The sequence below is a fragment of the Chiloscyllium punctatum genome, chromosome 45 (assembly GCF_047496795.1).
Source record: "Chiloscyllium punctatum isolate Juve2018m chromosome 45, sChiPun1.3, whole genome shotgun sequence".
NCBI classification, from domain to species: Eukaryota; Metazoa; Chordata; class Chondrichthyes; order Orectolobiformes; family Hemiscylliidae; genus Chiloscyllium; species Chiloscyllium punctatum.
The window spans coordinates 61,074,339-61,100,097 of NC_092783.1; the positions used below are offsets into that span (position 1 = coordinate 61,074,339).

At 46.5% G+C, this 25,759-nt stretch overlaps 1 protein-coding gene across 1 annotated transcript in view; it reads left to right on the forward strand.

The window, feature by feature from the left end:
* The first annotated feature begins 22,700 nt into the window (after nt 1–22,700).
* The window catches only part of capza1b (capping actin protein of muscle Z-line subunit alpha 1b), a 67,242-nt gene continuing 64,183 nt past the window's right edge, over nt 22,701–25,759 (forward strand). Inside the window, exon 1 of the mRNA XM_072563899.1 lies at nt 22,701–22,792. Within this exon, the coding sequence (XP_072420000.1) occupies nt 22,787–22,792 (6 nt within the window). The 5' untranslated portion in view covers nt 22,701–22,786. The remainder of the gene's footprint in view (nt 22,793–25,759) is intronic.

A 25,759-nucleotide genomic window follows, 5' to 3' on the forward strand; every position in this document is an offset into this window, starting at 1 on the left:
AACCATGGTATCTCAGCTGACCTGATCCATTTAACCCACCCATTGAATCTGAGGAACCGAATGAGAAAAACACTTGCTGTAACCTTCCTCTGGGCTGTAACATCTCTATAACTCATGGAACTTATCATCCAAGTGCCTTGACAAGTGGCAGCCACAGCCTTCCAATCTCTCCCATCATAGGAACAGCGGTTGTGTTTAGTTGCTTCCTTCACAGTCAACCTCTTGCTCTTCCTCTGTTAGTCTGTCATTCGTTCTTTTCTCCACCCAAATTACCCTTCAGATGCTTTTAAAGCACTACATTTCAAAGCTGCTGATTTTCATTACTCGGTCCTCCCCAGTGCTACAGGTTTCATGTCCACAATTCATTTAGAGCCCAGTGTGTTATCGCAAGACCCAAGCTCCCATCTTTTAATTTGTAAGAACATGTCTGACACATCCAATGTAGTTTTCAGTACTGCTTTTAGCATCTGCTTTTCAGGTCCTCACAGATTTAATTCACCATCTACATTACAATTTTAGCTTTAAGTTGAAAATGAGGGAGGATTCGAGACATAGCAGATCAGCATGGGGAAACGTAGATCATCCAGTCTGAAACTCAAGTTACTTAGTGAGAGACCATGAAACTTATCAACAATTCATGTAAAAACCTGGAGGCTAGTACAATTTCAACAATTAAAAGGCATTTGGATGGATATATGATTAGGAAGGGTTTGGAGGGATATGGGCCAGGTGCTGGCAGGTGGAACTAGATTGGGTTGGGATATCCGATCGGCATGGACGGGTTGGACCGAAGGGTCTGTTTCAGTGGTATACATCTCTATGACGCTAGGGCAGGAAATCAACTGTCCTCACTAGCCTACCCTACATGTGATTCTAGACTTTACCACCGTGGTTAACTGTTAACTAGTCTCAAAACGGCAAGTACTTATTTCAAGGGCAATTCAGGATGGGAAACAAATGTTGTAATTGTACCAGCCTCCACCACTTCCTCTGACAGCTGATACCCATGTCCCATGAGAGGATGCTAAACATACAAGCAAAGGAAGGAGAGGTGAGTTTGCATTTCTTAGTAACCTGGGACATTCCACTCCTTTGTAGTCAAAATACACATTGACCCCCTGACAACATGCAGCACCGTTGACCCCCTGTGACAGGCTGTACTTTTGTTGTGAGAGAGTTTGAAAGTTGATCCTATGAAGTACCTCTAGCACTGCTGACTACGATGACTTAGTGGGAGCAGAGTTTAATAGTTTAAAAGGAGTTTAAAAGGACTGAGACCTAACATCCAGGTCATCCTCATGTTCTCATTAATGATGTCTACCATATCCAGTGTAACCGGTAGTTCCTAACATACATTAAACTATGTTCATATTTAATACAAGAGCTTATTCCCATTAGACTACTAAGTTGTTTTCCCCTACCAAACAGTCTCAGCTCACCCAGTGGAACCCTACATGAAACCTGCAATAGTACAGTCAACCTAACCTATTTTACTAATCAAACTATTCAGAGATGTTGTCACACAACTCTGGAGTAGAACTTGTAGAGTCACAGAGTTATACCGTATAGAAACAGACCCTTAGGTCCATCTCATCTCTGGTCCTCCCATTCCAGCGGCAGGGACATTACTATTATTCCACAAGAGTGATTGGTCGGAGGGGAGGGTGGTGCAGATAGTTGGGAAGGAAGATGGACAGATGGAACAGATCATGAGGATGGTGCTGAGCTGGAAAGTTGGAACTGGAGTATGTTGAGGGAGGGGAAATGAGGAAACTGGTGAAATCCACATTGATGCCCTGGGGTTGGAGGGTCCCAAGGTGGAAGATAAGGCATCCTTTCTCCAGGCGTCAGGTGGTTAGGGAGTGGCGATGGAGGAGGCCTAGGACCTGCATGTCCTTGGCAGAGTGGGAGGAGGAATTGAAATGTTGGGCCACGGGGCGGTGGGGTTGCATGTCCCGGAGATGTTCTCTGAAGTACTCTGCGAGTAGCCCGGTCTCCCCAGTGTAGAGGAGACCGCATCAGAAGCAACAGAGGAGGTGTAGTCCAGGTAGCTGTGGGAGTTGGTGGGTTTGTAGTAGATGTCAGTGTTGAGTTGGTCACCATTGATGGAGATGGAGAGGTCCAGGAAGTGGAGGGAGGTGTCTGAAATGGTCCAGGTGAACATAAGGTCGGGGTGGAATGTGTTGGTGATGTTGATGAACTGTTCAACGTCCTCATGGGAGCATGAGGTGGCGCCGATGCAGTCATCAATCTAGCGGAGGAAAAGGTAGGGAATGGTGTTGGTGTAACTGTGGACGATGGACTGTTCCATGTAACCGACAAAGATACAAGCATAACTGAGGCCCCTGCAGGTGGCTTGGTTACCCCTTTTGTCTGGAGGCAGTGGGAGGATTCAAAGGAGAAATCTTTGAGGGTGAGGACCAGTTCATCCAAACAAATGAGAGTGTCAGTGGAAAGGTACTGGTGGGGATATTGGGAGAGGAAGATTGGCAGGCAGGGCATTCCATGCCCTTCCCACTCTGAGTGAAAAACCTACCTCTAACATCTGTCTTAAATCTATCACCCTTCAATTTGCAGCTATGCCCCCTCATACAAGTGGGTGTCATCATCCTAGGAAAAAGACTCTCACTGTCCATTCTATATTATCCTCTGATCATGTTGTGTGTCTCTATTAAATCGCTTCTTAGTCTTCTTCTTTCTAATGAGAACAGACCCAAGTCCCTCAGCCTTTCCTCATAAGACATTTGCTTCAGACCAGGCAATATCCTGGTAATTCTCCTTTGCACCGTTTCCAATGTTTTCACAGCTTTCCTGTAATGGGGTTGAGGATCTAAATTCTGGATTTAGGCTGTTGTCAGGAGCAACCATTTAATGCATGCTTTTACTAACTACAAAATGGCTTCTTAATGCAAGTAACATAAAATAACATAAGAAAATAGCTTCGAGGAGCAATGGCATCTACTCTGCTGAAAACCGCATCCTTGAACTAATTGAAAGAAATTAGCAAACAATGCCCTGTTCATTGTATAAATTAACTAAGTAAGATATGACATTATTAAAGCATCCTAGACTGGCTTTGGAAGAGAGGTGGCCAGAGATAGGGGCATGCAAAACAAGTCAGCTCCCAGGAAATATCATTGGCTTAACTTTATATCTATTTGTCACTTTATTAGCTTTGAAATTAAGGCTGCTCTGTTTGTTAAGAGACCTCTAAAAGTTGTCTGTGTTTTAAGCTAATTGCAGCAACTTTTCCAGAGTACACAGAGGTGCATAACCCCAGTATTGCTGGATAACCTATGCCCAGCGTCGTAATAAATTGTTAAATCTTGCTGAAATCAGACCAAGCTGCGAGTGTTTATTTGACTGATCACAGAACCGAGAGGCCCCTCCTGGCGGTCTAGATTTACAGGGTGACCAGAATTGCACACAATGCTAGCTGCACTAGTATTTTGTACAGTTGCACCATGATATCTTGGCTCCAGAACTCAATCCCCTTACCAATAAAACCTAACACACTGTATGCCTCCTTAACAGCACTATCAACCTGGATGACAACTTTCAGGGATCTATGTACATGGACACCAAAATCCCTCTGCACATCCATACTACCAAGAATTTTTCCATTGACAAAGTATTCTGCCTTCCTGTTATTCTTCCCAAACTGAATCATCTCACATTTATCTGCATTGAACTCCATTTTCCACCTTTCAGCTCAGTCCTGCAGTTTATCCAAGTCTCCCTGCAACCTGCAAAATTCTTCCACACTGTCCACCACTCCACCGACTTTAGTGTCATCTGCAAACTTACTAACCCATCCACCTATGCCTGCGTCCAAGTAGTTTATAAAAATAACAAACAGCAATGGTCCCAAAACAGATCCTTGTGGCACACTACTAGTAACTGGTTCCAAGCTGAATATTTTCCATCAACTACCATTCATTGCCTTCTTACATAAAGCCAGTTTCTAATCCAAACTGCAAAATCACCTTCAATCCCAGGCCTCCGCATTTTCTCCAGTAGCCTACCATGTGGAACCTTATCAAAGGCTTTGCTGAAGTCCATGGACACCACGTCAACTGCCCTCCCTACCCTCATTCACATGCATGGTCACCTTCTCAAAAACTCAATGGGGTTTGTGAGACACAACCTGCTTTTGATGAATCTATGTTGACTAATTCCAATTAAATTGTTGCTTGCTCAATGATTATAAATCCTATCTCTTATAATTCTTTCCAAAACCTTTCCTACAACAGACGTAAGGCTCACTGGTCTATAATTACCTGGGTTATCTCTATGCCCTTCTTGAACCAGGGCACAACATTTGCAATCCTCCAGTCCTCTGCTCTTACATGGAAAGGCCGAGGGACTTGAGGCTGTTTTTGTTAGAACAAGGTTGAGAGATGACTTAATTGAGACATAAGATAATCAGAGGGTTAGATGGGTTGGACAGTGAGAGCCTTTTTCCTCGGATAGCGATGATTAGCACGAGGGGACATTGCTTTAAATCGAGAGGTGATAGATGTAAGAGGTAGTTTCTTTACTCAGAGAGCAGTAGGGGCGTGGAGCGCACTGTCTGCGATAGTAGTAGACTCGCAAATTTAAGGGCTTTGAAATGGCATTTGGAAAGGCATATGGACGAGAATGGAATAGTGTAGGTTCAGAATGCCTCCACAGGTCAGTGCAACATTAAGGGCCGAAGGGCCTGTTCTATGCTGTAATGTTCTATGAAACATAGAAGATTTTTAGGGGACTTGACGGAATTGATGTGGAGAGGTTCCCTTTGTGGGAAAGTCTAGGACTAGAGGAAAATATCAGAACCCTCATTCTCAGAGTAATGGGTCACCTATTGACAAAGCCATGAGGAGGAATTTTATCTCTCAGAGGGTAGTTCATTCTTGAGCACCGAAGGCTTCGAGATTGAGTCATTAAGTATATTCAAAGCTGAGATTGACAGATTTTTAATCACTGAGGGAATTAAGAAAAAGGCATGAAAATGGAGTTGAGGATTATCGGATCAGCCATGATCTCATTAAATGACAGAGCAGATGCAATGGGCCAAATAGCCTGGGTCTGCACCAATGTCTTTTGGTGTTTATAAATAAATGCAAATTGTGTCATATTCCTGTGGGGATCAAATAGCGTTTTTTCCCCTGGGAAGTAGATCTGTTGCTGAAAACTCTATTGAGATCATGAGCACACATTCCATTGTCATGACACATAACCATAAATACTGCTTTAGATGAATGTTTACTGCAAATATTCCAGTGTCTGGTTATACTTTAAAATTTCAGGCTTATTGAGAGCCGGTGTACCTTCGGTTCCAGGGTGCCAGGACATATATTAATCTTCAATGGAGTCAGAGTGCCTTTTCTACAACGTGACCTTGTACTTAAATCTCCTGTTTGAGAGATTGACCTCACTGATAACATCTGGTTTCAAAAGCAAATCTGTACATAGGGGAACTGGTTAGAGAAACTCTGATTCTCCTCTCTGCAAAGAAATGTCTTCTGTTAATATGTAATTACTGAATCATTTAAACACTGGCATGTATTTGCATCTAACAAGTGGTGAGATTCCAGCTTCCACTCCCTCACTGAGATCGTGGAATGCAAAGACAACCCCTGATTTCTCTGCTTCACTACCAAGATGGCACATTATACTACATCTGCCATGTTCTTACCTACTCAATCTTTTTAATCTTTCTACATCCTCCTCAACAATACTTCCACCTGGTTTTATCATCCACAAAGTTTAAAATATTCCGATCAACCCCAACATCATTGTATATTATAAAAGGCTGGGACCCAAGTACTGATCTTTACTATACCCCACTTGTAACAACCCTTGTCACAACCTGTTTAGGGCCCCTTCCCCTGGCCCTAAACATCCTCTTTTCTACAAGTTGGTATGAGGAGCTTCTGGACTATTTCATGACAAAGATTGACACCATCCATCTAGTTGTACCTGCTGTTTTCCTCTCAGCCTTCTAGCCCACACACTTAAAGTTCATCTTTCCTAACCTCACCCTCGCCCTGAGCTGGCATTTTTCTCTAGTTTCTCTCGAATCACACCAAACCATCCTTTCTCATTTCAACTTGCTTATGTGATCCAGTTCCTGCTCTTTACCTCATTCCCTGCAAACTGCTAATCACCTAGTCACCCTTCCTGACCCCATGCTAATCTGAACTTTCTGTTCAGCTGCAAGTTCCCCCGTATACCCCGGTCAACCTCGGCTAAAACGGGTCACAATTTCCATTAGTTAACCACTGATACCACCTTCAGCTTTTGTCTATCCTGCAAATTCCAATCCCTTCTCTAGCCACTGCCTCTAACTAACCGTGCAGCTGGCATGACCTGCCCTCTCGTTCACACTGTGCACAGTTCTCCATCCTACATGCAGCACAAAGACTGACTACTTCCATCTCTGTAATGACACCCACTTCTTCATCTGTCCCAGTTTATCCATTGCCAATACCACAACCTATGCTTTGTCAACTACAGCTTTGTTGGCCTCTTCAATGTATACTCCTAAAGCCATCCATTTTCCCACCTCTCTCTCTATTCCTTTAGGAAATCCAAGAGGACCCACCTCTTCTTTCAAGCTTTTGACCACTACTCCCAGCATCTCCTTTGAAGTTGGTTTTCAATGGAATCTCATTTAAGGAAAATCTGAGCATTACTGATTTTCCTATCAAATTGGATAACTTCACTTTTTTCCACATTATACTACATCTGCCATGTTCTTACCTACTCAATCTTTTTAATCTTTCTACATCCTCCTCAACAATACTTCCACCTGGTTTTATCATCCACAAAGTTTAAAATATTCCGTTCAACCCCAAGATCATTGTATATTATAAAAGGCAGGGACCCAAGTACTGATCCTTACTATACCCCACTTGTAACAACCCTTGTCACAACCTGCCAATCTGAGAGTAATCAGTTTATATCCACTGTTTTATATCCGTTAACCAATCCTCAATCCATGCCCATATATTGTGCCCCTCCGCCCCCATTTCACGTGTTCTGATTTTGCTTCTTAACCTGCGCAGACCTTGTCAAAAATTTTCTGAAAACCCAAGTACGTTATATCCAGTGTTCCCCCTCCTTACCTAATTGGCTGGTTAAGTCATCAAACTCATTAATGAGTTTTTCAAAATCAGTTTCCTTTTAATTAATTTTTATTTTGCCCAATTCTACTGTTATATTATGACAATTTAATCTCTCCTCGTCTTATATGCCAGCATTTGGCCCATCTCCCTCTAAACCCTTCCTATTCATATACCCAAACAGATGTCTTTTAAATGTGAAGGAGAAAATTTGAGATTCCGTTCTCGGCCTCCCCTCCCCTCTGATCTCTGATTCAAATCTCATTCTTCTCCCAGTTCTAGCATCTTGTACGTTTTCAATTTTATTTTTTCCATTGCTGACAGCAGTTCTCTTGGTTTCAGGCAATAATGTACTTGTGAAGTGTAGCCATTTTAATTATATAGGAAGTGCAGCATGTCTGTCAAAGCAGCAACATGACAATGACTTGCTAACTTGTTTATTTTTGGGGAGTGCTGTATGAGGGATAAATATTAGCCCAGAACACCAGAAATGACTTCCCTGCCCTCCTTCAAAAATATGCCATGAGATTTTATTTATGTTCACCTGAGGAGGTAGAGCGAGACTGCCTCACCTAAAAGACAGCACTTTGAACAATGCAGCACTCCCGCGCTATCGTTCTGTGTCCAGGTCTCTGGTGTGGCATTTGAACTCACGGTCACAGCTAATATCTAAAAATAAATGTAATCTTGGAATTGAGTGAACATAAGAATTCAGTAAGAAACCTTTTTTTTACTTAAACCTCCCACACATTACCTCATGCACTGTTTGGACACATCCTTTCTCCTAGAAAAAAATCAAGGAATCTTGATATGTTTGTTATTTGGGCCCCACCCTTTACCAAGACTGCAAAGTAAAACAGATATTGTGCATTGTGTTTCTAGATATCCCCAGCTGCCTACTGACATAATGATGAATATGTTTCAAAATTCAATTTGAGAAATGGTTTGTTGAGCTCGATTTCATCAGTGCGTCATTGCACATACAACTTGCACAAACACAGCTTCAGTATAAAAAAATCTTTCAGAGTCCCCTTGATTCCCTTGCAAATTGAAAATGTGTCTCTCTCAGCCTTGACTATCCTTAACAACCCAGCTCCTACATCTCCTTGTTGTAAAAAATTCCTCACTGAGAGAAAAAAAATCCTCCTAATTTCTGTCCAGACAGGGATTCTGAGTTGATGCCTTCTGATCCAAGACATCCACAAGGAGGATCGGCCTCTCCACATTCAGCACAAGTGGAAAAAATGACTTAAATGGATGAAGTCTTATTTCTCTGAGTGTTGTTTCTTCCTCTCCCATACAGACAGGCACTGGTTAAAGAAAATGCTTTAACTGCTGGATACTTAGTGAGGCCTGAATAAAACTAAAACTTCACAGAAACAGGCTGTTTGGCCCACCATTGCCAAATCTACTCTCTGTAAGGGTCATTGCCCATACTTTGCCCACTTTGCTCACTCTGCAATGGTTCCCCTTTCAGTATTTGGCCAATTCACTTCTGAAAGTTGTTTCCGTTGCCTTATCAAGCTATATATGATCTCAACAACTTGCTGCATAAAATAAAAACCTCCTTGGATTCTTTTGTCAACAGCTGTTTCTGACACGTGTTCAACTAACATAACTTGAGAATGCTTGAACTAAATGTGTTGTAGAGACTTGCTTCTTTTCTCTCTCCCATCCTCCTCCTGCCTGAGGGGCTCCCAAGCCTCCAAAAGGGAAAACAAAATAATGCTGAGTTCAGCATGATTTATTATTATTGTGTTCCAACACAGAAGTAACAAGGACAGGGAAACAAATGTAAGCAAGAAGTGTGTATGTGTGGGAATGGAATTGTGCTTTCCAACTATCCAGAATTTTCCTGGTGTGTCCAGGAGGTAAAGGTTAATTTCTAACTGATACCTGCAAAAAAGAACCCAGATAACAACATACCAAAAAAAGAGCAGGAGTACATCATTCAGTTCCTTGAACTTGCTCTACCACTTGCTGCTCTGATTGGAACCTCAAATTACATTCCAACACTGAGCCTTCATAAAGGCCAACAATCTTTCACTCCCTTACTTTACAAGAATCTATCTACCTTTTCTTTAAAATATTCCAAGATGTGATTCCACTGCCTTTTTAGAATGAGGGTTCCAAAGATTCACGACCTTTCTTTTATTTTCTTTGAAAGTTTAGATTAGCTTAGCTACCCTACACTTTGGCCCAACCAGTCCACACTGACCTTCCAAAGAATAATCCGCCCAGACCCGTTTCCCTCTGACTAATGCACCTAACACTATGGGCAATTTAGCTTGATCAATCCACCTAAACTGCACATCTTTGGAATGTGGGAGGAAACCGGAGCACCCAGAGGAAATCCACGCAGACACGGGGAGAATGTGCAAACTCCACACAGACAGTCGCCTGAGGCTGGAGTTGAATCCGGATTCCTGGCGCTGTGAAGCAGCAGTGCTAACCACTGAGCCACCGTGCCACCCCTTAATACTGACTTATTAATTATAAGTATAATGTGGAGAAAATGGTCAGAGGGGGCACTGGCATGATGGATTTGTTGGGCAACTGATGGTGGTGAATGTCATTCAGGATATCATGTGATGAAATATCCAACCAAAGTTGGCAATTCCAGACTGCAAAGGTGTAATAACTGAGAGAATAGTCAAACTCTGCCTGTTGAATCTGCCCCCTTTTCATCTGGAGAACAGCAGATAATGCAAAGAAATCTTCATTTAGCTGCTTTCATGCAAATGAATATGATACTTTCCTTATTTCCTTCCTCTGTTCACTGGAGCATAACTTCGGAGCGTGAGCCTTTTCCTTGAATATTCATCACAACAAAACATTTCTATTCAATGTCAGCAGAATATTCAACAGGACCAATGTAGCACCATTGACATATAAATGGATCAAGGAGACAGGCACAGCAAATAAGTCTGAGAGAGGTAGCAGAAGAACTGGACAGATAAAGAAAAGAAAGCTTTCTTTCTATAACATTTCAAGGCATTATAAAATGCTTTACAATCACTGAAGAAGTTCAAGTGTGGCTGCTGCTGAATGGGAAACACAGCAATCAATTCACACACAGTAAGCTCCTTCAAAACACCATCTTTGCGGCATTGATTGAGGGATAAATATTGGGCTCCCCTTTCCTTCAAAATGGTGCGGTGAGATACCTGAGACAGCAGAAGGGACTTTTCTTTATTTCAAAAATTTACTTTATTCATAAAATAATTTGATGGTCTGTACAATTGGTCATGCCATAAATACGTAAACATTTACATACAGAGATCAGAATTTATCATTTTTATATACAGGTCTGTACGTTTTTCAATCATATGCCCATATATTTAGCTGAGGCGTCAGCAGAGCCCAAATGACTGCATGGGCCCCCTGTTCTTCTTTAGGCAGGCAGATGTTACACAGTGGTCTTTCCCCACCGCGCCTTGGCGGCAGCTGCCCCAAGCTTCAGCGCATCCCTCAACACGTAGTCCTGGACCTTGGAATGTGCCAGTCTGCAACACTCAGTCGGGGTCAACTCCTTCAGCTGGAAGATCAACAGGTTTCGGACCACCCAGAGAGCGTCCTTCACCGAGTTGATGATCCTCCAGGCGCAGTTGATGTTCGTCTCGGTGTGCCTCCTGGGGAACAGACCGTAGAGCACGGAGTCCCGCGTCAGGGCGCTGCTCGGGACGAACCGTAACAAACACCACTGCATTCCTCTCCAGACTTCTTGCGTAGGCACATTCCAGAAGGAGGTGTGTGACAGTCTCGTCCCCCCCGCAGCTGCTTCGAGGGCAGCGTGTGGTGCGGCTGAGAGTCCGGGTCTGCATGAAGGATCTCACAGGCAGAGCCCTTCTCACCACCAGCCAAGCCACGTCTTGGTGCTTGTTGGAAAGTTCTGGCGATGAGGCATTCTGCCAAATGGCTTTAACAGTCTGCTCAGGGAACCGCTCGACAGGATCCGCCCTCTCCTTTTCCCGAAGGGTCTCAAGGACACTACGTGCTGACCACTTCCTGATGGACTTGTAGTCAAAGGTGTTTTTCCTCATAAATTTCTCCACGAAGGACAGGTGGTACGGAACAGTCCAACGACTCAGAGCATTCCGTGGCAGCGAGGCCAGGCCCATCCTTCGCAACACCGGGGACAGGTAGAACCTCAGTACATAGTGACACTTGGTGTTTGCGTACTGGGGATCCACGCACAGCTTGATGCAGCCACACACAAAGGTGGCCATCAGGGTGAGGGTGGCATTGGGCGTGTTTTTTCCCCCCATTGCACATTGTACATTGTGTCTCTACGGACCCGGTCCATCTTTGATCTCCACATGAAGTGGAAAATGGCCCGGGTGACTGCGGTGGCACAGGTTCTGGGAATAGGCCAGACCTGTGCCACATATAGTAATACTGAGAGTACCTCACACCTGATGACCAATTTTTTTCCCGCGATGGAGAGCGACCGTTGCCCCCATCTGCCTAGTTTCTGTCTCATCTTCCTGATCCGCTCCTCCCAGGTCTTGGCGCACGCCCCAGCCGCCTCGAACCAAATACCCAGCACCTTCAGGTGGTCAGTCCTGACGGGGATAGAGGATTGGTCGGCCCAGTTCCCGAAGAGCATGGCCTCGCTCTTGCCTCGGTTTACCTTGGCCCCCCGAGGCCCGTTCGAACTGGTCACAGATGCACATGAGTCTGTGCACAGACAGCTGATCCGAACAGAAAAAGGCGACTTCATCCACGTACAGGGAGGCTTTAACCTGTAGGCCCCCGCTGCCAGGAATAGTCACCCCTCTCAGGCTCACATCCTTCCTGATGGACTCGGCAAATGGCTCTATGCAACACACAAACAAGGCGGGTGAGAGAGGGCAGCCCTGCCTGACTCCAGATCTTACAGGGAAGCTATCTGATTCCCACCCATTGATTGAGACTGCACTGACAATGTTGGTGTAGAGCAGTCTGATCCAATTGCCGATTCTCTCCCCAAAGCCCATTTTGGAGAGGACATCCCTCATATATGTATGCGATATCCTGTCAAAGGCTTTCTCCTGGTCCAGGCTGATGAGGCAGGTGTCCACCCCCCTGTCCTGCACGTAGGCGATCGTATCCCTGAGGAGTGCAAGACTCTCAGAGATCTTCCTGCCCGGTACAGCACAGGTTTGGTCAGGGTGGATCACCGATCCCAGAGCAGACCTGACCCGGTTGGCGATGGCCTTTGACAAGATTTTGTAGTCTGTGTTTAACAGTGAAATCGGTCTCCAATTTCTAATTTCCTCCCTCTCCCCCTTCCGCTTGTAGACGAGGGTGATGATGCCTTTCCTCATGGATTCACTCATGGTACCTACCCGAAGCATACTGACATACACCTCCAGCAGGTCCTGGCCGGTCAAGTCCCAAAGAGCGGAATAAATCTCGATCGGTAAGCCGTCGCTTCCGGGAGTTTTATTCTTTTCGAAGAACTCGAGGGCCTTGGTCAGCTCATCCAGAGATAGCGGCTGGTCCAGCCTTTCTCGTGTTCTGTCATCTAGGACCTCCGTGATAGAGGACAGGAACGACTGGGAGACCGCGCTGTACACATTCATTTTTTTTTATTTCAAAATATACTTTATTCATATAAATAAATCTTTGGTACTTGTACAATTTTCCATGTCGTTCATAGTTATATACGTTGCATGTCTTAACATTACAAAGAACAGATTGAATTCATCGAATTTATAGTTATCCTATTAACAGTTACCTTTATTAACTATCCAGTCTCTTGGTATTTGGTTGTGGCTTCAGCGGAACCCACCTACTGAGTGGGTGCCCTGTTATATGAAAGCAAATGAAACTTCTTTAACCCCCAGTTTATGGGGTTACCATTGTCCATTTGACTGTCCTGTCTCTGGGGTGGCTGTCTACATCCCCATGGTAAGCACGAACTGCTGGACCTTCGCTGGGCTGAGGTAGCTATCCAGCTCCTCACTGGGGTCATTTACCCGCTCTGGTGTCATTGAGCCAAGGCAAGGGTCCTCACTGTCCAGTTCTGTGTCTGACAATGGGACTGTCAGAGGATCACAGCTCTCGGTTGCCTGTAGTTGTGGGCCAGTGGGTACCTCCTGGTTCTCACTGGGTGGAGGGTGGACTTCGGGGGGTCCGTTGTTTCCTGGTTGGGAGGAAATGCCCTCCTCTTTACCGACGGCGCTCTGTCTCTTCTTCTGGTGGTGATGACCTTCTCTGCGTCCATCTTCACCCTCCGAAGAGCTGGCCATCCCTCCCTCGTGCAGCTGTCTTTTCCCCTTTTGCTGGGAGGCTTTGGGAGCCTGGCAAGATTTCCTCTTCCTGTTTTTAACAGGTATCCACTCCGCTGCCTGCTCGATTACCTCCTCCTCCATTTCTTCCATCTGCCCGGCTAGAGCTAGGATCAGCTGCTGTGTCTCTCCGCTGGCTGCCGCCTCCTCCACTCCAGCCTGTTATTCTTTCTGGTTGCCACCACATTCTTTTTTTATTTCAAAATATACTTTATTCATGTAAATAAATCTCTGGTACTTGTACAATTTTCCATGTTGTTCATAGTTATATACATTGCATGTCTTAACGTTACAAAGAACATATTGAATTAATCGAATTCACAGTTATCCTATTAACAGTTACCTTTATTAACTATCCAGTCTCTTGGTATTTGGCTGTGACTTCAGCGGAACCCACCTACTGAGTGGGTGCCCTGTTATATGAAAGCAAATGAAACTTCTTTAACCCCCAGTTTATGGGGTTACCATTGTCCATTTGACTGTCCTGTCTCTGGGGTAGCTTGTCTACATCCCCATGGTAAGCACGAACTGCTGGACCTTCGCTGGGCTGAGGTAGCTATCCAGCTCCTCACTGGGGTCATTTACCCACTCTGGTGTCATTGAGCCAAGGCAAGGGTCCTCACTGTCCAGTTCTGGGTGCCACCACATTCTTTTTTTTTTATTTCAAAAATATACTTTATTCATAAAAGGATTTGATGGTCTGTACATTTGATCATGCCATACATATGTCCACATTTCCAAACACAGATTCGAATTTATCAATGTCATTTACAATCCTGTGCATTTTTCAATCTTGTACATATACATCTATTTGGCTGAGGCATCAGCAGAGCCCAAAAAAACGTCCGCATGGGCCCCCTGTTGTTCTTTAGGCAGGCCGATCTTACACGGTGGTCTTTCCCCACCGCGCCTTGGCGGCAGCTGCCCCGAGCTTCAGCGCGTCCCTCAACACGTAGTCTTGGATCTTGGAATGTGCCAGTCTGCAACACTCGGTCGGGGTCAACTCCTTCAGCTGGAAGATCAACAGGTTTCGGACCGCCCAGAGAGCGTCCTTCACCGAGTTGATGATCCTCCAGGCGCAGTTAATGTTCGTCTCGGTGTGAGTCCCGGGGAACAGGCCGTAGAGCACGGAGTCCCGCGTCACGGCGCTGCTCGGGACGAACCTCGACAAGCACCACTGCATTCCTCTCCAGACTTCCTCTGCATAGGCACATTCCAGAAGGAGGTGTGTGACAGTCTCGTCCCCCCCGCAGCCACTTCGAGGGCAGCGTGCGGTGCGGCAGAGAGTCCGGGCGTGCATAAAGGATCTCACAGGCAGAGCCCTTCTCACCACCAGCCAAGCCACGTCTTGGTGCTTGTTGGAAAGTTCTGGCGATGAGGCATTCTGCCAAATGGCTTTGACAGTCTGCTCAGGGAACCGCTCGACAGGATCCGCCCTCTCCTTTTCCCGAAGGGTCTCAAGGACGCTACGTGCTGACCACTTCCTGATGGACTTGTGGTCAAAGGTGTTTTTCCTCATAAATTTCTCCACGAAGGACAGGTGATACGGAACGGTCCAACTACTCGGAGCGTTCCGCGGCAGCGAGGCCAGGCCCATCCTTCGCAACACCGGGGACAGGTAGAACCTCAGTACGTAGTGACACTTGGTGTTTGCGTACCGGGGATCCACGCACAGCTTGATGCAGCAACACACAAAGGTGGCCATCAGGGTGAGGGTGGCATTGGGCGTGTTTTTTCCCCCATTGCACCGGTCTTTGTACATAGAGTCTCTTCGGACCCGGTCCATCTTTGATCTCCAAATGAATTGGAAGATGGCCCGGGTGACTGCGGCGGCACAGGTCCTGGGAATAGGCCAGACCTGTGCCACATATAGCAATACTGAGAGTACCTCACACCTGATGACCAGGTTTTTTCCCGCGATGGAGAGCGACCGTTGCCCCCATCTGCCTAGTTTCTGTCTCATCTTCCTGATCCGCTCCTCCCAGGTCTTGGCGCACGCCCCAGCCCCCCCGAACCAAATACCCAGCACCTTCAGGTGGTCAGTCCTGACGGTGAAGGGGATAGAGGATTGGTCGGCCCAGTTCCCGAAGAGCATGGCCTCGCTCTTGCCTCGGTTTACCTTGGCCCCCGAGGCCCGTTCGAACTGGTCGCAGATGCACACGAGTCTGTGCACGGACAGCGGATCCGAGCAGAAAACAGCGACGTCATCCATGTACAGGGAGGCCTTAACCTGCAGGCCCCCGCTGCCAGGAATAGTCACCCCTCTCAGGCTCGCATCCTTCCTGATGGATTCGGCAAATGGCTCTATGCAACACACAAACAAGGCGGGTGAGAGGGGGCATCCCTGCCTGACTCCAGATCTTACAGGGAAGCTATCTGATTCCCACCCATTGACTGAGACTGCACTGACAATGTTGGTGTAGAGCAGTCTGATCCAATTGCCGATTCCCTCCCCAAAGCCCATTTTGGAGAGGACATCCCTCATATATGTATGCGATATCCTGTCAAAGGCTTTCTCCTGGTCAAGGCTGATGAGGCATGTGTCCACCCCCCTGTCCTGCACGTAGGCGATCGTATCCCTGAGGAGTGCGAGACTCTCAGAGATCTTCCTGCCCGGTACAGCACAGGTTTGGTCCGGGTGGATCACCGATCCCAGAGCAGACCTGACCCGGTTGGCGATGACCTTTGACAAGATTTTGTAGTCTGCATTTAACAGTGAGATCGGTCTCCAATTTCTAATTTCCTCCCTCTCCCCCTTCCGCTTGTAGACGAGGGTGATGATGCCTTTCCTCATGGATTCACTCATGGTACCTGCCCGGAGCATACTGACATACACCTCCAGCAGGTCCTGGCCGATCAAGTCCCAAAGAGCGGAATAAACCTCGACCGGTAAGCCGTCGCTTCCGGGAGTTTTATTCTTTTCGAAGGACTCTAGGGCCTTGGTCAGTTCATCCAGAGATAGCGGCTGGTCCAGCCTCTCTCGTGTTCCGTCATCTAAGACCTCCGTGATAGAGGACAGGAACGACTGGGAGGCCGCGCTGTCGGTCGGCTTCGAGTCATACAGGCTGGCGTAGAAGGATTTGCTGATCCTCATGACGTCAGCCTGAGATGACGTTACCGAGCCATCTTCTTTCTTCAGGCTGCTGAGCACGGAGCTCTCTTTGTGCACCTTCTGGAAGAAGAAACGTGAGCACGTCTCGTCCTGCTCCACCGAGCGGACCCTGGACCGGAAGATTATCCTGGAGGCCTCCGAGGCAAAGAGCGAGGCTTGCTGGCCCTTCACCTCCTTGAGGTCCTCCGTGACATCGACCCCCATCGTCTGCAGCAGGAGCAGGTTCTGCATACTTTCCTGGAGCTGGGACAGTTTTCCCCGCCTCTCTCTCGCCTCCTGGACCCCTTTGAGGATAAAGAACCTCTTGATGTTCCCTTTTACCGTTTCCCACCAGTCCGCTGGAGACTCAAAGAGGGGCTTCACGGTTCTCCAACCTGCGTAATCCCTCTTGAGCTCTTCGATGTTTCCCGGGGTCAACAGCTTAGTGTTCAGTTTCCACGTTCCCTTGCCCGCCCGCTGTTCGTCCTGTAGGTGACAGTCGGCCAGCAGGAGGCAGTGGTCAGAGAAGAACACCGGCTTGACGTCGGTGGATCTGACCGAGAGCGTTCGGGACACAAACAGGTAATCTATCCTTGAGCAGATAGACCCGTCTGCCCGTGACCAGGTGTATCTACGCTGCGCTCCGTCTGCAGGGGCGCTGAAGACGTCGTGCAGCTTGGCGTCTTTGACCGTTTCCATCAGGGCCCTGGACGTAGCGTCCGGTTTACTGTCCCCCCCGCCGGATCGTCCATCAGCATCAATGATGCAGTTGAAGTCTCCAGCCAGAATGACCGGCCTGGACGTAGCCAGCAGCAGTGGAAGCTGTTGCAGGACGGCCAACCGTTCACTCTTACCCACTGGGGCGTACACGTTGATTAGTCTCACGGGAGCGTTTCTGTATTTGACGTCCACGACGAGGAGGCGCCCGCCCACCACCTCCTTAACCTCGGAGATGGTGAAGTTGCCTCCCCGCAACAGGATACCCAGGCCGGAGGCGCGGCTATCGTTGCCCCCCGACCACACTGACGGCCCGTGGGCCCACAAGCTCGACCATCTCCTGTAACTGCTGAGGTGCGGTATCCCACACTCCTGCAGAAACAGGATATCGGCTTTGACGTTGGGCAGGAAGGCCAGCGTTGAAACACATCGCGTAGCCGCTTTAATGCTACGCACATTTATGCTGGCAATTTTAAACCCCATTTTAACAGTTTACGGGGTTACCAGTGTCCATTTTCTTCTGGTCTTGCTCCAGTGGGGTAGCTGCGTGCATCCCCGTGGTGACAGCAAACTGCTGGACCTTCCCAGGGCTGAGGTAGTTGTCCGGCTCCACGCTGGAGTCATTTCCCCGCTCTGGTGTCATCGTGTCAGACCCAGGGTCCGCATCGCCCCGTTCTCCATCTGACAGCAGGGCTGTCACTGGGACACTGCTCCCAGTTCCCTGGAGCTGTGGGCCGGTGGGTACCCCTTGGTTCTCACCGGGTAGGGGGAGGCCTTCACCCATCCCCTCAGAGGGATCGTCTTTTCCTTCTTGGGCGGTGCTGCCCTCCTTTCTCCCCACGGCGCTCTGCCTCTTCCTCCGGAGGCGACCCTTCTTGCGCCCGTCCTCACCCTCGGAGGAGCTGCCTGTATCCTCCTCTTGGAGGTGTCTCTTCCCCCTTCGCTTGGTGGCTTTGGGGCCCTCGAGAGGTTTCCTTTTCCTGTTTTTAACGATAATCCACTGCTCTGCCTCCTTTGATCCCTCCTCTTCCATTTCCTCCGTCTGTCTTGCAGGAGCTTGGGTCGGCTGCTGCATCTCCCCGCTGTCTGCCGCCTGCTCCTCTACAACCTTCCCTTCCTTCTGGGTGCCTCCAGGCACCGTTCCTTTGCTGATTCGCGGTACCTCGTTGGACTTTGTCGGTCCGCGGCTCGTGTTGCCACCTCCGGCCATCTGTGCGTAGGTGGCGGCTCCTCGTCTTGGGCAGGCCTTGTACATGTGGCCCGCCTCCCCGCACAGGTTGCAGCTCTTTTCCTCCCGACAGTCCTTTGTCAAGTGACCCTCCTGTTTGCAGTTCCTGCAGATGGTCACTTTGCAATCCACCGCCACGTGTCCCGACTTCCCGCAGGTTCGGCACACTTTGGGCTGCCCTGCATATGTCAGGTAGCCTCTGCTCCCTCCGATTGCGAAGCTCGAGGGTGGGTGGAGGATGTTCCCACTGTCATCGGCCCTCAGAGTTACCTTGACCTGCCTCTTACTGGTCCAGATCCCAAAGGGGTCGATCACATCAGTGGCTTCTCCCTCGACTTGGACGTACCTTCCCAGGAAGGTCAGGACATCAGCCGCTGGAACGTAGGGGTTGTACATATGGATTGTAACAACCCGGTTCCTCTGTGCAGGAAGCACACACAATGGGGTCGCCGACAAGATGGAAAACAGCGGCTCCCCTTCCTTCTCCTTGAAGACCTTCAGGAGCTGTTCGCACTGCTTCACGCTTCTGAAGGTCACATCGAAGTAGCCTGCCCCAGGGAAATCCTGCAGGCAGTACACGTCTGCGGCTGCAAGGCCGCAACACTCCAGCAGAACTTTCTTCACAAACACCGTCCGATCCACCGGTGTGTGCTCCTCCACCTTCTTCACAGTCACCCTGACTGTGTTCCGAATGCCCTGGCCTGGGCGGCGAGTGGCTGCTGAGGCCATAGCTCTGAGGTTGGCTGGTTCCTGAATTGGCGTTAGGCCGAAGCCAGCATGAAGATCCACCAAGAGCAGGTCAGCACAACCAAACGATCCTCCAACGGCCAATCACGATCCAGCGATGGTCTCCAGCAGCTACGACGCCTCGCAACACGACCCCCGCAGTACTTCCCCCGCCAGCACGCTTCTGCTGCGTCGAACCTCCAACACTCGAGCAGAATCTCTTCTTCTGGTCCTCAGGAACTACACGTATTCCAAGCCAAAAGGCCGAGAAGCGCCGTCTGCTTATTGCTTTGCCCTCTGTACCTCTGGCAGTACAGCATTCTCTCAGTCCTGCATTTAAATGTCAGCCTTCCTGTTTGTGTTCAAATCCCAGCAGTACAACTTTAACTCTGTTTTCTCATTCAAAGACAAGAATGCAACCAACCAATTACAGCTGACATGTCATTGAGTCATACAGCATGGAAACAGACCTCATGATCAGAAGGATTTTCAGGATGGGGCTGAGATCAGCAGTTCAGGAAGCGGATTCATCTATAGCTACTGAGGAGGCAACCCAAGGGAGATGAACTGGGACTGGATTATAGAGGTAGAGGAGATTAGTGAAGGCTGCACATGGAGACACTTTAGATGGATTTATCAATGAGGATGTGTGCTTTGAATTCAATGTAGTGAAGGCATTACTGAGATTTTGATAATAGGTGACTGCGTCTTGGGGGGCTAATTTTAACTCTGTCCGAGTGGGGTGGTTCTATTTGGGTCAAATGGATGATGCAATAGAAGGATTTGCAGCTGAGGATGACATTTGTTGCATTTGCTACACACAGACACACATTCAAACAAGCATACTCCTACATTACAGTAGGTTCTCCACTCCAAAAGTACTGAACTGTCTAGTGAGGTGAGAGAGTGACAGCCTTTGACGTCAAGGCTGTATTCAACCAGCGAGGCATCAAGGGGCCCCAGCAAAACTGGAATCAATGAGTATCGGGGCAAAATCTCCACTGGTTGGAGTCATACCTGGCACATAGGAAGCTGGTCGTGGTTGTCATTAGGTCAGAGTCGAGTGTGTGGTGCTGGAAAAGCAAAGCAGGTCAGGCAACATCCAAGGAGCAGGAGAGTCAATCTTTCGGGCATAAGCCCTTATGTCAACTCTCCTGCTCCTTGGATTCTGCCTGACCTGCTGTGCTTTTTCAGTGCTCAACTTTTCAATTCCGACTCTCCAGCATCTGCAGTCCTTACTTTCTCCGAGTTGTTGTAGGTCAGTCAGCTCAGCTCCAAGAGTCTCTGCAGGTAATGTCCTGGGCCCAACGATCTTGAGCTGCTTCACCAATGGCCTTCCCTCCATCATAACGTCAGAAGTGGATATATTCACCAATGGTTCACAATATTCGGCATCATTTGCAACTCATCAGATGCTGAAGCAGATGATGTTCAAATGCAACAAGGTCTGGATAATATCTAGGCTTGGGCTGACAAGTGGCAAGTAACATTCACGCCACACAAATGCCTGGCTATGAGCATCTCCAATAAGAGACAATCTAATGTCCATCCCTTGACATTCAATGGTGTTACCATCACTGAATCCTCCACTCACAACATCCTAGGGGGTTATCATTGATCAGAAACTCAACTGGACTTGCTACATCAACATAGTGGGTGTAGATGGTAGGAATACTGCAGCAAGTAACTCACCTCCTGATTTCCCAAAGCTTGTCCAACATCTACAAGGCACAAGTCAAGAATGTGATAGAACACTCCCCACTTGCCTGGATGGGTGTGGCTCCAACAACACTCAAGAAGCTTAATACTATCCAGGATAAAGCAGCCCCCACTTGATTGGCAATACATCCACAAGCATCCAGTCCCTTCACAACTGACACTCAGTAACAGCAGTGTGTACTATCAACAAGTTGCACTGCAAACATTCACCAAAGATGCTTAGACAGCACTTTCCAAATCCATGACCACTTCCATCTTGAACAACATGGACAGCAGATGTACGAGAACACCACCACCTTCAAGTTCCCCTCCAAGTCACTCACTATCCTGGCCTGGAAATATATCACTGTCCCTGGATCAAAATCCCGGAATTCTCTCCCTACGGGCATTGTGGGTCAACCCATCACAGGTGGACTGCAATGATTCAAGAAGGCAGCTCACTACCACCACTTAATGGGCAACTAGGGATGGGCAATAAATGCAATCCCAGCCAGCAACACCCACGTCCCACAAATGAATTTAAAAAGACTTTGAAATATTTGTTGGTGATGAAAACAGTGAAATAAATACAAAACACGATTTCTTCCAAACTTTTACACCAACACTGAAATGAGCTGGCTAACCTTTGGAAACTGCCATGTGTCTGAGAGCCTAACTGTGGTGTGGATTAAGGGCTAGGTTAGTTTATGGGATTTTAGGATCGGGACTGAACATCTTCATATTAACTGAGCTATGTGCTTTGAGTGACTGAAATTGAATATATTGGGTTGTGAAGATTGTTGTAGTACCAGGAGGCATGGGTTCAAGGTCACTTGCTTCAGGGATATTATCTCTGAACATCTCTATAATTTGACTAGAAATATCTGTGTTGGGACATGTGGTTTGCCTCCAGGCTGAACTGGGGTTAGGCTCGTTTAGTTGTCTTTCATTGACTGAATTATCACCTTCATGTGTATCTAAACTGTGTGCCTGAAGTTGGGTTGTGCTGTGTAGGAGTTTTGAATACCACTGAATTGGAATGTAATGACTAATTGTTTTCATCGATGTTATGTTTATCACCCAACTGTGTTGTGCTAGGTAATTTGGCTAGGTGACATTGTAAATCTGATAGTTAAGTATAAAATGATTTTTTGCTGTGTAGTTGTGGATTGAGTTGTGATGAACAGTTGACGTTGGTTGGGTCTGGACTGTATTGTGTTGTTAGGGGTATTTGATTTGGATGGGTCTGGTTGGTATGGTTTAACTCTACAGAACTGTGTGTTTCAGGGATAGTATATTGGGCTCAATTAGCATCTGCAGTCATTGTTTTTACCTCACTTATAGAGTCATAGAATCATACATCACAGAAACAGACCTTTTGGTCTAATTTGTCCACACTGACCATGTTCCCCAACTAGTCCCACCTGCCTGTGCTTGGCCCACTTCCTTCCAAACCTTTTCTACTCATGAACTTATCCAAATGTCTTGTAAATATTGGAACTGAACCTGCGTCCACCACTTCCTCTGGCAGTTCATTCCACACACAAACCACTCTCTGTGTGAAATGTTGCCCCACATGTCCTTTTTAAAACTTTCTCCTTTCATCTTAAAATATGCCCCCTTTTTTTATACTCCCCCACCCTAGGGAAAAGACCCTTGTCGTTCACCTTATCTACACACCTCATGATTTTGTATACCTTTATAAGGTTATCTGTCAACCTCCTATGCTCTCGTGAAAACAATCCCAGCCTACTTTTATAACTCAAACTCTCCATTCCCAGCAATATCCTCTAAATCTTTTCTGAGTGTTCTGCAATTTAATAATATCCTTCTTATAACAGGGCAGCCAGAACTGTACACCGTGCTGCAGAACAGGCCTCACCAATATCCTGTACAATCTCAACATGACATCCCAACACCTATACTCAAAGGGCTGAGAGCAATGAAGGTAAGTACTATACTAAATACCTTCTTAACCACCCAGTCTACCTGGGATGTAAATTTCAAAGAATTATATATCTGAACACATAGATCTCTCTGTTCTACCACACTACCCAGGGCTCTATCATTAACTGTATAAGCCCTTCCCTTCTTTGTTTTATCAAAATGCAATATGTCACATTTATCTAAATTAAATTTCACCTGTCACTGCTCAGCCCTTTGACACAATTGATCAAGATTTCTTTGTAATCTTAGATAACCTTCATTGTCCACTATCTCATCAATTATCTGTCTATCCTGATATCTCAGATTGATACTATATTAGAAGACTATTCAGTCTGTCATACTTGTGTTGACCTAATTTATCCGATGTCCCTTCTATTTCCCTATAGTGCTGTAATTATCTTCCCTTCAAGTATTTGGCAAATTCCCTTTTGAATGTAGATATTGGTCCTGCTTCTGCTAACCTTTCAGACAGTGCATCTCAGGTCACAACTCACTGTGCAAAGAATGTTTCCTTGTGTCACATCTTGTTTTTTCTTTGCTAATCCCCTTAAATCTGTATCTCTGCTTTCCAAACCATCTGTCAGTGCAACCGCTTTCTCTTGATTTAGCTCAGATTTTGAACTTCTTAACCTCCTGTGCTCTAAGAAGAGCAGCACCAACTTCCCCAGTCATCTTACGTGATGCAAAATCCCTAATCCTCAGTATGATTCCAATAAATCTCCTCTGCATCCTCTCCAAGGCCTTGACATGCTTCTTGGATTATACACAATACCATAACTGAGGCCAAACCCAGTGTTTTTTTAATGCTTTACCATAACTTCCTTTGTGTTCTATTCCCTGTCAATAAACTTTCTCACTATCCTGCTTTTTCAAAGTTTCAAGTGCATACAGCCTCAGCTCTCTAAACCCCATTTAAAATTCTACCATTTGATTCTTCAAACCAGAACGTACCACTTCACATTTCTCTGCGTTAATTTCCTTTGACAATGTGTCTGGCCATTTTAATTGTTCTTTTCTACAAGCTATAGGGGGAACAATAGTCTAGTGCTGTCATTACTGTTAATGTGGAGACCCAGGAATCCTGCCATGACAAATGGTGGAATTTGAATTCAATAAAAATGTGGAAACAAAGAGTGTAATGATGACTGTGAACCTGTTGTCAACTGTTATAAAAGCCCATTTGATTTGAAGATGTCCTTTAGGGAAGGAAACTGCCATCCTTACCTGGTCTGGCCTACATGTGACTACAGATCCACAGTAATGTGGTTAATTCTCAACTGCTCTTTAGGCAATAAACACTGGCCTTGTCAGTAACGGTCTCATCCTGTGAATAAATTTTTTAAAAACTGTATTTGGTAGGGTCATACTGTTGTACCTTTTCTTTCATAGAATGTGAGATTTGCAGCAAGGTTAACATTGATAGCCATCTCTAACTGTCATTGTGAAAACTTGTACAGCTAGGTATTGTGACAGTTAACTGTGCAGATAGGTTGGTAGAGCTGTCATATAAGATTTCAGGACAATAATGATTCTGTGTCTAAAGCTGACCAAGACCACGGTTAAGGAAATAAAAAGGATAAGTTGCCAAAAAGGGGGCTAAGAAAGCAGTGAAGAGGGCACCAGCAAAAGGGAGCAAATCAGGGAAGAAAGTTACTCCATTGACATTTACAAAGTGATGAAGCAGGTTGGCGCCAACACTGGCATCTCTTCCAAGGTCATAAGTGTCATGAACTCGCTCTTCAGCGATACTTCTGAGCGCATCACAGGGGAGGTTTCCTGCCTGGCCCATTACATATGTACCACCATCAGCTCCAGGGTATCCAGCCCATAGTGCCCCTGCTGCTGCCCGGGGAGCTGGCCAGGCATGCCATGTCCAAGGAAGCTCCAGGTGAAATACATTCTCCTGACAAAAGCATACTGAACTTTGAGGTTGGATTTGATGATTTTGTACTGTGTGTTTGCAGCAGTACTTGTTAGTATATGTTAGTGAAGATTAGAGTAGTCAGTTCTTCAGTAAGTTACTGTCATGCTTTGTTTAAAAAGGATGCTGCTATCTTCAATGGAATGTTTCAGTATTTCCCAGTTCTTGGTTGAATGATGCAGCACTCAGTGATATCCTGCACTTTGTTCTGTCCATGTTTCTGGTTCAACCATTACCACAAAATCATACCATCTGCCATTATCACATGATTTTTGGGGAGAAATTGATTGCCACTTTGCCTATATTGCAGCAGTGATTGCACTTCATAAAATTACTTCATTGGCTGTAATGACCTTTGGCTCATCCGGTGGTCATGAAAAGCTCTTTATAAATGCAACTCCATTCCTTCCTTTACTTAGGAGGTTTTATGGCAGGAGCTGCTGCACTGAATGGTGAACTGCGGTCAGTTTTGGCTGATATCCTGGACAAAAGCAAATTACTGTGGATGCTGGAATCTGAAACCAAAAGAGAAAATGCTGGAAAATCTCAGCAGGTCTGGCAGCATCTGTAAGGAGAGAAAAGAGCTGACATTTCAAGTCTAACTGACCCTTTGTCAAAGCTGCAGGATTTAAATCATAGAATGCTACTGAAGAGCAGGGGCTCTCTGGTCCACTGAGTCTGCATTGAAAATTACTACTCTAAATCTGCACCAGCTTTACTTTCCAGAGGTTGAGAGGTTGCCCAGACTCCCACCACCCTCTAATATTTCTTCAAATCTTGTTTAAACCTCCTATCTTTAACTTTAAAATAGTGCCCACTCGTTATCGACCATTCAAATAAGAGAACCAGCTATTTTTGTATCCACCCAATCCATGCTCCTCAATATTATATGCCTAAATCAGGTCCCCTCTCAGCCTTCTCTGCTCTAAAGAAAACAATCCACAATTATGCAGCCTCTCTTCATAGCTAAACTGCGCTATCCCAGGCAACATCCTGGTGAAGTTCCTTCCACTCCCTTCAGTGCATTCACATCCTTTAGTGTGGTGA